The following is a 14,722-nucleotide window of genomic DNA, read 5'->3' as shown; positions in this document are numbered from 1 at the left end:
ACCGCATGATTCAATGACATTCTTGCCAATTTGACTCTGCAGGTGAGTGTAAAAATGCCCATACATTTAATTCAGGCTCCAAATATTGCCTCCATTAGGATGATCAATTGAAAAAGCAAATGGAAAATAGCTACTCGATTCATTCAAGCCCTTGAAATGTTACGTTTGTATTCCCCAGCCCCTACAATTCATCACTGGCCCTGCTGGTAGTACTGTACTAACTCCTCAGGATTTTATATGTTTTAATCAAGTCACCTCTTAATCTTCAAAACTCCAGCGCAAACATGACAACCCTGTCCAAAATTTCCTCAGAAAACAACCGATCCATTCCAGTAAACATTCCCTGAAGTACATTTACATCTTTTCTTAATTAAATAAGATAACTGATACTGCATACAATATCCAGACGTGGTCTCACCAAGTTACTGTTTGATTTAAATATAACCTTCCCACTTTTGTATTCAACTCATCTTGCAATAAATGATAACATTACATTAGATTGCTTAACTACTATCTTTTCACACGATCTCTCTCTCTCTCTGCCTATCACTTTTTTTCCCACTTGAATTCTGAACTTTCTATCTGCAGTCTGCTTTTAAATTGTATTATCAATCTTCAACTCTGTCTGCTTTGTGTAAGCACTGGTCTTTTAGAAGGTGACACTAGGAAAATATTAATGGGAAACAAGGGCATGACAGATACAGAAAAATAGTAGAAAATCAAAAACCAAGAGGGAGAGAGGAATTTGAAACAAATATGACTGATTGTGAAAAATTCTAGGTAAATTATTCGAATTAAAGGTTGTCAAGTTGCATGGACCTGACGTCTTGCATCCCAGGATCTTTGAGTGGCTGCAGGAGTGATAGATAGATGTTATAAAATTAGCAAAACCTATCAGCAAGGGAAAAATCCTTAAGTGACATTCCAAAAAGCCTGCCTGGGAAGGATAAAGGTGAAAAGTACTTACCTTTAAAAACAATGGACTATAATCTGACGAGGGTGATCTTGATGGTGAGAGCATCTCGCTCCATCTTTTATGCTTTTGATAAACAGTGGGGTGAGTTTCCCACTGGGCAACAGCAAGTTGCCAATTAAGAGAGATTATTGCTTGGTAAATGCCTTGTTGATGGCCCAATACACCTTATTAAACTGAGCTTTCAATCTTACCAAACATGCTAGATAGAGAAAACACAACATAGAACTCAAAGCGAATATCTGGCAGATTCAGCTCACAACTTACTCTGAATGACCTCCATGTTGCTTTCAGACAAACTGCAGCCCACGGCATGACACAGGGACATCAGTATCCACCCATCGTCCACGGAAAATGGCAACTAGCATCCGCCAACCCCTCAGAAGCACCACAGCACCTCTCTGATATCCTGAAAGGGTGCTATGGTAGCACAGACTTGCATTGCAAGGTGCGTTGGAAAGCTGCAGCAGGGGCACCTTTCTTGCACAGTCAGGGATCTAGTTCACAAGTGCACCGAGATCAGGGTGGTTCAGTTTCTTTCTTAGCACTCGGTCACTTAGCATCTCCCTGCTTGCTGGCACCATCCTTGCCTTGCCTTGCAGGGCCAGTTAGCTCAGTCACACAACTAGGCAATTGCCCTCCGGGTTAGCAGCCCTCAGTCCAGATGACATACATCTTGCTGAGATGTATCTCACATCTCCTCCAGCAGTTTAACATGGCAACCACATTGAATGTACAGCAAGCAAGCAGCCATGTCTCAAAATCTTCGTGGATTATTCCTCACTGAAGCCCATGGAGATATACCAGTCAGTCATGGGATTCTGGCACAGGAAGTAAACGGTAGCCTCCAGACCAATTGAGGAGAATAGCTATGGTCAGATGGCCAATTGGGGTAATTTTGGTCAGGGGGTCTCTGCCTCTGATATTCCAAGGTTTGGCTGCACAGCCACTGAGGTTCCAGCTAGCTGGCTGGCCAATGCATTGACTTCCAATTTCAGAAGTCATTGACCTGCAGGGACCTCAGAGATCCACACACTGAAAAATATAATTAGAAGGAGTATTGATCCATGGCAGCAGCCAGTCCAAAGAGTAGGACTAATGTGATCAGGTCCGGAAATGAACAGCCTCAGTTAGGGGTCGGGGTACATTGAGCATGGCCTACCCCTTTGGGGAACCTAACTGTGCAGCATGAAACAATCTGTGAGTTCCATCTAGTAACACTAAGGGAAATAGGCAAGGCCAGTCATTGTCACAGGAAGAAGACTCAGCAATTTTGTCTTTGGGTCTTGGGGCTGCAGGCTGGTGTAAAGGGTGGATGATATTTGTGAAGTGTGGGCAACTACATATGCTAAGATGGGGCGAGCACAGTAAAGAATGGCTGGGAACATGCCATACAGGAAAGGGGTTCTTCCATGAGAACCCTGGCATCAAGGGTTGAGGACAGTGAATGGCCACAACTGGCATGCACAGCTCATATACCAGGGGCTGCAAGGGGAAGGAAAGCAGGTGTAGGAACACGGAAAACAGGTCAAATGGGAATTTGGGCAGGAGTGAAGTTTACATTGCTTTTGGAATGGCTACCAGAATGGTACTTGAACGTTCAGGAAATCACCAACATATTCAGCCAGAGAGAGACAGTGAGAGAGAGAAGAACCAGCAGGGTTACTGTGTCAAATAAGCGGCTTCCCATTCAGACAGTGAGAAGGAGAATGTTTTCTCACAAGCATGAGTCTTTGGAACAGTTTCCTTCAAAGCATGGTCCTTGAATATTTTGAAGCCAGAGGTAGTTGGATTATTGATAAGTAAGGTGGTGAAAGGTTATCTGTGGTAAATGGGAATGTGAACTAACTAAACCAGCCATGACCTTATCAACTGACAGAGGAGGTTCAAAGGGCCGAGTGGCCAACTCCTGCTCCTAGCCCAAATGAATGTTGAGTGTAAAGATCTGCCAGAACAAAACAGAGATGTGGGTCAATGGTGCTGGAACAAGGTCCCCAAAGACTGGTCACTGTCAAAAAGAAATGAGGAGAAATTTCTTCACACAGAGAGTGGTGAGCCAGTGTAACTCTTTGCCACAGAAAGCAGATGAGGCCAAAGCACTGAATGTTTTCAAGAAGGAGTTAGTTGTAGTTCTTTGGGCTAAAGGGACAAAACAGTACAGGATAAAAGTAGAAAGAGGGTACTTGGTTGGATGATCAGCTGCAATTGTATTGAATGGTGGAACAGGCTCAGAGCGTGGAATGGCCTACCTGTGCCCCTTTTTTTCTGTTTCTAAATAGAATAAATCGCATTGTCTGAAAATCCAGGGCACTGTAAGGGTGCAGGCACTAATTCCAATAGGGCAGCCATCCTCTTATGTTGGTCCATTGCAAGATTAAATGTCGTCCAGATGATGTAATGGGGCAACTACTGGAATTAGCATGGAAGAGCACATCTGCACAGGAAATTCAGGAGAATAAAGGTCCTCCAAATAATGTAATGAACTAGTTACCAGGCTTTGCAGGAACAACATTCTCCATGAAAGTCATTTTCAAGTGATCAACAATCTTCCAGAAATGATTTGCAAAGAATCAGAATCTAAATCTCAACAATTCTCAAGCCAAAGAACAACCAATCTTCAACTTGTTAAAAGAATACACTCTGGAATAACTGTGAAATTTCATTATTGGTTGAATTTGTGAAGTCAGAGAATTGTGGGAAGGTATTGTAGCAGTAGTAAATGCAAAAGTAAAACTAGCATGTCTGAACGTGCAAGTGGTAACTAAATGGGAAAAAGCTTGGGATAAGATGTTGTAAGAAACAATGGCTCTGAAGTAGATACTACTCAAGTTGCATTAATCTCCCCCCAGTCTAATTGTCTTTGCATAGAGAAGAGGGAGTCTAGTACAATTTTGCAGAAGAAACAGATATATCAACTTTGGCTCCTGATAAGCTCTATATTTTAGCAGAATTAGTCAATGTAGCTTCTGTCTATTGCTATTAAGCAATAAAATACATCCTGTTGGTATGACAGGTGCTTCTACCACCGCAAATTATATAGGCCCTTAGGCTTGACATAGAATGGAGGCTTTGTAGCAGCAATCTTATCCCAACCACAAGCCACAATTCATTGGTATTTCCAACAGTATTATGTGGGAAAATGTGACATTGTTCAATCTGGTAAAAATAATAGAAAAGCAGAGTATTATTTAAATGGACAGAGACATCAGAGTACCGCAGGATGGAGGGATTTGGGTATCTTTATATATTAATCTAAAAAGGATTAGCATGTAGATCTCTCAGAATATTTTGTGCACCTGGTTTCTTCTTTTTAAGACGGCATTGAGGCCCTCATTCCTAAAATCAGTTTAAATCTCGTTCCACAGCACTAGCAAACCACCTGTGAGGATAGAGGTCCTAATCATATTGAGACCAACCTATGAGGACTATACAATATATATCCCCCACAGCCAATCCTAATATTTCCTCCCGCTTGCACCATCAGCCTGCATTTAAGCACACTTTCCTCCTGATTCCAAAATCATAATGTGTATAGCATGTGAAGAAAACTGCCTTTGAACTTCCATTTCCTTTCCTACCTCACCAGGAGCTCCATACAGGACCTCATTTGTCTTGAAATTGATCCTTTGTCAACTTTCACCCAGAAAATAGACCAACTTTTCCCTCTCGACGTCTTTTAATAATCCCAGACCAGGCCAGTTCAACAACTTTATTTGTATGATGTGGTTACCAGGTACCTTTAATTCTTAAAGTGAACTAAACGTGAGCACTAGGGGAATTACTGAGAGAATATAGCCACAAGATCCCACGGATTTGAACAAAAAGAAAGACTTTAGTACACAAGTCCAAAAGTGATATAATCGATAATACATGTACAATTTATCTCTAACGTTGAGAATTAGCACAAGATAAATGCAGAGTATACTGTGACTGAACACCCAATAGCATGCATCAAACAGCAAATACAATCACATCAGACTCCAAGAATTTCTCAGCAAGTCCACGCAAACATTAATGACCCAGTGCATCACCAAATTTCATTAAACTTTATAAGGGATAACAATTCTTCACTATTACTGATCCAACCTCTGAACAGCCATACCATTCCTCCATGTCAATTCTTGTTTCAGGGCGCCAAGAATGAGAAACTTCAATTATCAAGATCAGTTGGAGAAGCTGGGATTGTTTTCCTTGCATGGGAGTAGGCTGAGGGAAGATCAAAAGATGTTTTCAACATCGTGAGGGGGCTGGACAGAATAGATAGTAAGAAATGGTTCCTGCTCGTAAAAAGATCGAGAGCTGGAGGGTGTAATTTTAAAATGTTTTGCAAAAGAGCAAATGGAAGGTGAGGCTTCTTTTCATCCAGCAAGTGGTTGGGGTTTGTAAATAGAAATCTGGTGAAAGCAGGTTCAATTGAAGATTTCAAGGTGACCGTGGATGTTTATTTAAATGGAAGCAGCGTGTAGTATCATGGGGAAAGGGGAGAGGTTTGGCACTATGTCAATATGCTCGAAAGCTGGTGCAGATATGATGGACTAAAAGATCTCCTTCTGCACTGAAACAATTCTGAGCTTCTGCCCATATCAATCACCATCCTATACTGGGTTCCTGCTCCCCTTGACTCCCAAACTGCATTTATTCATAAAAACTCTACAGTGTGGAAGCAATCCATTTGGCCCATCAAGCCCACAGTGACCCTCCAAATAGCTTCCCACCCAGACCCACCCTCCATCCTATCCCTGTAACCCTGCATTTCCCATAGCTAACCCACCTGGCCTTCCACTTCTGGACTCTATAGGCAATTTGGCAGGGCCAGTCCACCTAACCTGCAAATCTTTGGACTGTGGGAGGAAACTGGAGCATGCAGATACAGGGAGAATATGCAAACTCCACACAGACAGTCCAAGGGTGGAATCAAACCCTGGTCCCTGACACTGAGGCAGCAGAGCTAACCACTGAGTCACTATGCTGCCTAGCACAACTCCAGCTTTCTTGCCAACTTTCTTCCTCCACCAAGCTAGACATGTCCCTGGATTTTCCCCTAGCTGTAATTGTGATCAGTTATATTAAGCAAATGCTACTTACAGGCTTTTCCATTCCCACTTTCTCGCCTGCATTGAAGAATTAATGCTCGCAAGGGCATTCTGAACCCCTCATGGGGGCTTCTTCCAACACAGAGATAGTGACTTTCCCACTTGCTGAGCTTTCCAGGATATTTTCTGAATCCTGGCTATACAAGTTAAGCTCTTAACTTATTTCCAGCAGAACAGCTAAAAATCAGCATTCCAACCTTAAAATCCAACTAAACTGTGTCTCCAGACTGCTTTGTAGTGACTCCTGAACTATTATTTGTCACCCATCAAACATCTTATAATAAGCACACCCCCCACTATCAATGCAGAATTAAACTTTGCCACCTGACCATTGGAACTCAAGCATTCTGTAAAGGTCACATTCTCACAGAATGCTGGAAATAGATTTCACCACAGCCTACTCAAAATTCATAGATTTATAACACAATCCCTCACAGTTTTCAAGAGTCCCATCAGTCAGTGCATATTTCTTTAAAACAAGCTTATTAAAGAAGCATGCGTAAAAAAGTAACCTTGTAATGTTTACAGGTAAAATAGATGTTCACAGCTGTTTAAAGGCAACAATTTCTCTTCCTTCATAAGAAGGCAACAGTTCTGTATCAAATTGGTGATTTCTAACCAATCTCCTCAGAGGCAATGGGTGAAATTCAGGTCAGAAAATTGTTTTATGCCCTACTGGAACTTAGGCGCCATTTATTTTGAATGCATGAGTACAGAGGCATGGTAGGAAATGGACATCTAACCCAAACTGTCCCTGAGACAACTCAGCCGGACACACACACACACACACACACACACACACACACACACAACCCCAGAAACTCAAGTATCCAGCTGCCTCTATTTCACCTCTGAGTCAAAACATTGTTGAATCATGGCCTCGAGTACAATCATTTACGTTGACATTTTAATGCAGTGTTCATGGAGTGCTGTACTTACAGATGAAATATCAATAGGAGACCCTACCAGCTTGTTCAGATGGACGTAAAAGATCCTATGGAAGTATGTGATGTCCTCAAACAACAATATCATGTGAAATAAATTAGTCAATTATTTCCCTTTGCTATTTTTCTTGTGCATCAACCAGCCGACATGTTAGCTTACATAACACCTCAAAAATAATGCATTGGCAATAAAGCATTTTGGGAGATCTGGAGAACGTGAAAGGCATTAAACTAAAATAGCAGTTAATTAATTGTATTTTGGATGTTTCACATCAAGAATCATTTCTTAGCGTGAAAGGTACAGAAGGTTTGGTATTGCACAGAGTACTCTTTTTTAATTCACGAATAGGATGAAGGTGTTACTGGCTAGGCAGCATTTACTGCCCATCTCTAAATGCCTAGAGACAACAACATTGCTGTGGGCCTGGAGTCACACGGAGGCCAGACCAGGTAAGGATCGCAGTTTCCTTCCCTAAAGGACATTAGTGAATTAGATGGGTTTTCCCAAACAATCGTCAATGGATTCACAGTCATCATTAGATTCTTAATTCCAGATATTTTACTGAATTCAAATTCTACCGCCTGCCATGGCAGGATTTGAACCCAGGTCTCCAGAACATTATTGGGGTCTCTGGATTAACAGTCCAGTAATAATACCAGTAGGCCATCACCTCCCCTTGCCTCTGAGCCAGAAGCACCATACCAAGGAAGGTGCGTTAATAATACAGCCCTAGATTGAGTACCAACTAGTTAATCCTTCCAACACATGCCAATGGCAAGTGAAGTTCAATTCCATTCCAGCTGGTATAGGTTCGTGACCTACTTCCTTGGTCATGCAGATCTCCATACTGAGGGTCAGTCATGCCTTTTGGCACAGAACTCAAAAATACAATGATGTGAGGTGTAGATTTCCAAATGTAAAAAGAAACAAGATAAGACTTGAACACATTTTAAAACAAAAATAATAGTACTTTATTGGTTTGCACTTAAGTGTGAAAAGTGGCATGGCTTTTTTGCACTTTCTTTTGAAAAAATGCGTTTATTTATTATATGATTAAAAAAGTGAAATAGTTTGTTGTGCTCTATGTAGGTGGGAAATGCTTGGTCTTATTTATTTTCCAATCTATACCTATTGTGGCAATTGGGACACTGGTTACCCATATTGTTTCCATTTTGGAATCACTTTATCTTCCTGTAACACTATTGTCAGAGCTATAATTTCATCATTTGTTCACAGTTAGCCATCTGTCTGAGAGTGGATATAAATCAAACACAGGTCTATCAGTTTTGCTCAGGCAGTTATTATGTGTGTCGTCACCTCCATTAGGAACCATCTGACAAACTTCACCATAGAAGTAATAGAGGTGGTTGACTGTGAACTCCTATAATGACTCCAATCCATAGCCACAGAAATTTGACACGAGTAAACAACTTATCAACTGTCACAGAACTAACGTTCTATGTATCAGAGATAATGGGAACTGCAGATGCTGGAGATTCCAAGATAATAAAATGTGAGGCTGGATGAACACAGCAGGCCAAGCAGCATCTCAGGAGCACCTGAGATGCTGCTTGGCCTGCTGTGTTCATCCAGCCTTACATTTTATTAACGTTCTATGTATATTTGCAGACCAGCCAAGAGACCATCATAAATGACAACAAATGTGTGCAAAGCTGCCTCAGTTGATTTTATGGCTGTAAAATGAAACATTATTCAAATGCTAAAACGAAGCAACTTCCTGACAAGTCAATTGATCATTCATGTTTTTCACCCTTCTCAACCAAAAGAGACTCAGCATGTAAAGAAACAAATCAAGTAAAGAGATTAGTTTTGAGCAAGAGGTAAATATTTAACCATCTTCCATTAATTCTCAGCTGCAGAAAATAGCGAACATGAAGTGCTGTACCACTTGATTAATACTCTACAAAACAATACTGCACTGCAGCAAATAAATCTTCAGTTGGACTTGGTGAGGTCCATTCTAAGTACCCAATGGACAGATTGCATCAGAAATCAGGACACACCTGCCTTGTTCAAGAGATCAGTCATATTTTTCTTCCTCACATCAATAAAAGTTTGTTAAGGCTGGAAAACAGGTGTGAGGATCCCAATGATATTTCCTGCCTATAAAACTTAGCTGAGAGTGGCAGCCAGTGACATCCTTACACCACTGGATGCCTGCTTGCCTCAGCTGAACGTCACGTTCCCAGGAGACTAGTACAACTTAAGGTTTGCCTGGTCTACTTAAATTCTTACTGCACCACTCATCCTACTCATTGTTCAAATCATTAACACCTCCGTTCACTCCCCAACCAACATTCTTGACCAAACACAAATCACAATTTACATTCATAAATTCTGTTTTCCCCTTACTTACTTATACTTCAGGCTTCACATTCACAATATGCTCACATTGCAGATCACCCTAAACACACTGCACAAAGCTCACTGAAACACATTCCTGTCTCTTGCAAAAACAAGTGGCTCACAGTCACCAATGTAACATACACAAAGCTGATGTTCCTATGAAACAAACAACCACAAAATCATCATTAGGTGGACCATAACTGAAGCTGAGGCCAGTGGTGCAGCAAACATTCCTACTGAACACTCAACTCAAAATGTTGATTCTGCTTTCTCCCCTCAGGCGCTGCCAAACCTACTAAGTTTATTCAGAAATTTGTTTTTATTTCAGAGCTCCAGCATCCACTGTTCTCCGTTTTATTCCTTACGGATCATTTTCCACATATTTCCCAGTGTTTTTCTGTATTACAAGTTGTAGTTGGTGAAAGCTTGCACTCCTCGTCGCAGAAGGATTTGGAAACAACGATAGGATTTTTAAAATCAAGATGGGTTTTAGCCATAAGTCTTTATAAGCTTGCAAGCACAGGGCGAGGCAATTGGTGAATAACATTCGGTGCAAGTTAGAACACAGGCAGCAGAGTTTCGAATTGCTTCAAGTTAGGATAGGATGTCCAAAACTGGTCAATTATGGATTGCTTTTTTTTAAATGCATCTGTCAAGCATCAACTGGGCACAGACTCACAATTCTATCTAAAAAGGCTGTTAGCTGAGGAGGTGCAGGTTTGAACTTTTTTTTTTCCTCTGAGTACTGCTTTACCTGTGACACAGAGCCATAGAGATGTACAGCATGGAAACAGACCCTTCATCAACGATCGTACTCATTTTCAGAGGAAGTAGCTGAGGTATCCCTTTACTTGTTCGCTCAATAGCCTCACCACATGAAACAAAACATTGCACTGGAAGCCATTTGCCTCAAAAACAAAGAAAGACTGACACAAGTTGACATCTACAGATGCTGCCCTGCTTGCTGTGTTCTTCCAGTACGCTGTTTGTCTGCCTTGGATTCCAGCAGCTGCAATTTTTTGTCTCTACTACTATCATGTGTCTACTTTTAATACTTGGATTGATCTTGCTGAAGACACTGAAGTGGATGAAGCCACTAGCTTGTATCTACTTCCATCTTGGGGCCACTGATTTACCCACAATGTCAATGAAATCATCCACAATTAGTTTAGAGGGTAATTTGGTAAGCTTACAGTGGATGAATAATATGGGAAATGCGCAACCTTGGAGTTGTAATAATACATGAAATATTTTTAGAACAGTCATCAGGTAATAACATTACAGGCTGCAGAACAGAGCATGGAAAAGATCCAAGGCTGCAAATTAATACTAAGAATCATAGAATCCCTGGTGAGGAAGTAGGCCATTGGCCTATCGAGTCTACACCAACTCTTTGAAGAACATTCCACCCTATCCCAGTAACCCTGCATTTTCCAAGATTAATCTACCTTTACTACACATCCGTGGACTCTATGGTCAATCCACCTAATCTATACATTGTTGGACTGTGAGGGGAAGCTGGAGCACCCAGTGGAAACCCACACAGAAACAGGGAGAACGTATAAACTCCACACAATTACCCCGGAGTGGCATCAAACCCAGGTCCCTGGTGCTATGAGGCAGCAGTGCTAATCACCAAGCCAACGAGCTGCCCTAAGGAAGGAAGCAACAAGATGAAACATAAGGCAGTCAAAACATTCAGATATTTTAGTGATCCATTGAGTAATACAAAATTAGCTTTCTGTCATCCATACTGTTCTGTTCAATTGAACAATGATAAAAACGTCTAATGCAAGGTATTGCAGGCATCATAACTCTTCTATTATCATAGAATGTGAGAGAACAGAATATAATACTATTTCCAGAAAGCAATCAAAGCTCATTTGGCAAAAGTCACATAGAATTACTTCATTACAAATACATCAAACAACCACAGAAAAGAAATTCTACCTTTTGTTGATTCATCTTCAATGGGTTGTTTAAATACTGTAATGTCTTTGAAAGTGCATAAAAATAAAACCACCTTGTCATATTCATTTCTTATGGGTGCAATCTGCATGTAGAACCAAACTGGGGTTCCTGCCAACAGAAAAAAAATTGAACACACTTAACAGGTCATTCCATAAAAGGAAGTTGACATATTTAGTCTACACGACAAAACATTAAGGTAAGTTTGTTCTGAATAAACAGTTGGACTTGTGTATTGCAGACACAATGTCTGCTGGATTATCTTTGACTGAATCACATTATATATCTCTGAAAATTCCTCATTTAATTCTTCTGGCACGAAAACTTTGGTGCATAGCCAAGACAGAAAGGGAAGAATATGGTCAGCTTTTTCCATGTGCTCCACATCCTTACCCGAGTGAGGACAATTTCAGTTAAGGCCAGTAGATATCCCCAGTTATTAGTGTTATTAGTATAAGTTATATAGTATTATACAAATGTTATTAGTGTTATTGTGTCAAAATGGCCAATCATTTTCTCTTCTAGCCCAGTTCCTAATATGCATATAGATATCAAGATAAAGTGATCATTTTGCATCAAGGATCAGTATCGTCATGGCCCTGATAGGCAGACTGTACTGTTCCAGAAGTCTTCACAAAGGTGAAATATGATTAACAACCATCACCAGGGTGGTTAATGGTTGACTGTGACCATTATCAAGGATTGGACAGGACATATCTGGGATGGTGCTGGTGTTGTCTGGGGCATTGCTTAAGGTATGATTTTGTGAATATGACAATTTCACTAGTCTGAGACAGTTCTATGAATTTTGCTATTAGCCCCCAGAGTTGCGAAGGAGGATGGTGCAGGGTTAACAGGGCTGAGATAACCGTTATATTCGCCTTCTGCCTAGGTCAAAGGGAGGTGGTTTGTCCAGTTTCATTACTTTTTTGAGACTTTTTAGCAGATGTTACAATCAAATGACTTACTACATCATTTCAAAGGACAGCTAAGGGTCAATCTCATTGCTGTGGGTCTGGAGTCATGCGTAGGCCAGACCAGCTAAGAACGGCAGATTTAGGGAAGGACATTAGCGAACCAGGTGCTTACAGCACTTTGTTATGATTTAATGGTAACCATTTGACATTTTTTTTTCCAGGTTTTATTCAATTCAAATTCCATCAACGGGAGTGGTGGGATTTAAATCGGGGTCCCCAGAAAATCACCCAAGTCTCTGGTTTACTACTTAGCCCAGCAATAATGCCATTATGCCAACACCTCTCCTAAAACATGCTCTTTTATTGTGCATAACTTATCCATTTAGCTAAACAAGTCCTTTCAACTATTTTTGCTCAGACACATGGTAACTTAAAGGGACCAACTTGTACTTGACCTATGTGGGAACTTCTGGGTTGGTTATGCAACTTAGAGGGAAATATTCCATTCCAGTCCTGACTTCTGCCATGTAAATGGTGGCCAGTCTTTGGGAAATCAGAATATGAAGTACCACCTGCAGATTTCACAACCTCTAACTTACTGGATGTGACTGGTCATTTTCATTGGGGATGCTCATGTTTGGCTGCTATGTTATGCAACTTCTGCATGCCACTCGTTAGTTGAAAATAAAGATTTGTTATCACAGAATTATTACAGTGCAGAAGGAGGCCATTCTTTGCATCATTATCAGCATTCAGAATGAGCAAATTCACCTCTTGCCAATCCCCTGCCTTCTTCCTGAGATTTGATCCTTAAACATCAAAACATGCAAATACTAATATAGGAATGGTCAGCTTTATTGGCTTTAGTCATTGTGCTTCCTGGCATGAGACTGACAGATCTCAAATTATGAGCAAATGACCCAATAATGGGGTGCAAGAAGGAATCTGTTATCATGGTTCACATTATAAACCAAGATATAGTTATGCCTAGTTTTACAGACATTCATAGTAAACTTCAAGGAGCCAGAGTGCAAGTTCAAGGGAAGGACCAAACATTAGTTACTCTCTCAAATATTACGAGTGACACATGAGGGGATCAAGCAGCAAAGCGAAGACAAAACAGATTGGGGTCCAAATTCATCTTGGACAGAATACAGAATGGGTAAAATTATACAAGGCACCTCACACTCAGTTTCACTACAGTCAGCATTCAGCAAAGGGACAATGACACAAGGACATTTATTGCAAACTGGGGTAACTTCTAAGGCAAGCACAAGGTGACTATGAATTGTATTGTGCTCAATTATATGGAATTAGACTACTGGTTAAAAAAATGGATCAACTGGAAGTTTTTTTTGTAAAGTGGAGATAAAGGTTCGAATAACAGTCAAGAAAATTGCAATAGAATGCAACAAAAAAAGTTTTAAAAAGGCTGAATCTAAATAAGCCACAGCTAAGTTACGGGAAAGCACAGAACAAGGACAAACATCATTTTTATAGAAGAGGATGGTGAATGGAAAGCATTAGCTACTCTCACTCCTTGACTTGCAGCATTTGTTTTGAGTCATAAACACTACTTTACACAATACATGAGATCATAGTAAGCAGAATGAGCACATTGTTAGAGGGTGGGGAGTAAAAGAGGACAAAACAAGGTTATAAAAGCTCAGAACAGGCAGATGTAGGTGTGGATAGAGCAGACTGTGGGAAGTTACTGGAGAGGCAAGCTATTGAAAAGGCAAGCCAATTCTTTACTTCAAACTAAATGAGGCAAATGAAGGAAAACTATGGTTGGGAATTTGTTACAGATTGATAGACTTGACAGCCAACGTTGCAGAACAGCGTAACCAAGTCATAAGGAGAACATCTGACAAGGGTAATATGCAAACAATAGAGGTTTTAAAAATCACAGATCTTGAATGGGTTTTCATTGGAGGAGAAAAAGTCAGGAGTTTATCAATATAGTACAGAACTGTTGCATAGAACAACATGTTGTTGAAAACAGCAGGCTGTGTGAGATAAAAAAGCTGACTTTATGGCATTGATCAAGGTGGGGACGTTGTAGAAAAATATTGCAAAATGACAGCAAGCATAAATAAAAAGTAAGGTGCTAATAATTTAAGGGATGAAGGACAGGAATTTGAATTTCCGAGTTTATCTTCAATACATCATAGCAAAAACCGAAAACTGATTTTTTTTTCCCATATTAACAAGAGAGCCAAACAGTATACTTAATTTGTTTTTGTTTAAGATACTATAATGATGAATTATGCACCTCTGATTGAGATCCTAGGGATTATAGTTCAAGTAAGATTCATTCTCAAGAAACCCAAAAGTATTTTTTCAACCACTATAACGCAAATATTTAGAAATTATTTCAGTAAGACTATGAAATTGAAGAATACCAACTATAGTGTGCTTGTTCAAAAGAGAAAGGAAACAAGTGACCATCACCCCCA

General features: G+C 40.4%; 1 protein-coding gene across 4 annotated transcripts in view; it reads right to left on the bottom strand.

The window, feature by feature from the left end:
• kcnh5b (potassium voltage-gated channel, subfamily H (eag-related), member 5b) overlaps positions 1-14,722 on the bottom strand; it is a 288,070-nt gene that overhangs the window by 197,732 nt on the left and 75,616 nt on the right. For all 4 annotated transcript variants that reach the window (XR_007248323.2, XM_048538289.2, XM_048538290.2 and 1 more), the window contains exon 4: positions 11,329-11,457. Coding sequence is in view for 3 of the 4 variants with exons in the window: in XM_048538289.2 (XP_048394246.1) it covers positions 11,329-11,457 (129 nt within the window). In the remaining variant the exon portion in view is untranslated. The remainder of the gene's footprint in view (positions 1-11,328; positions 11,458-14,722) is intronic.

The sequence above is a fragment of the Stegostoma tigrinum genome, chromosome 10 (assembly GCF_030684315.1).
Source record: "Stegostoma tigrinum isolate sSteTig4 chromosome 10, sSteTig4.hap1, whole genome shotgun sequence".
Lineage (NCBI taxonomy): Eukaryota > Metazoa > Chordata > Chondrichthyes > Orectolobiformes > Stegostomatidae > Stegostoma > Stegostoma tigrinum.
Note: the sequence above shows the minus strand (reverse complement) of the source record. Positions and strands in the feature narration are given on the sequence as shown.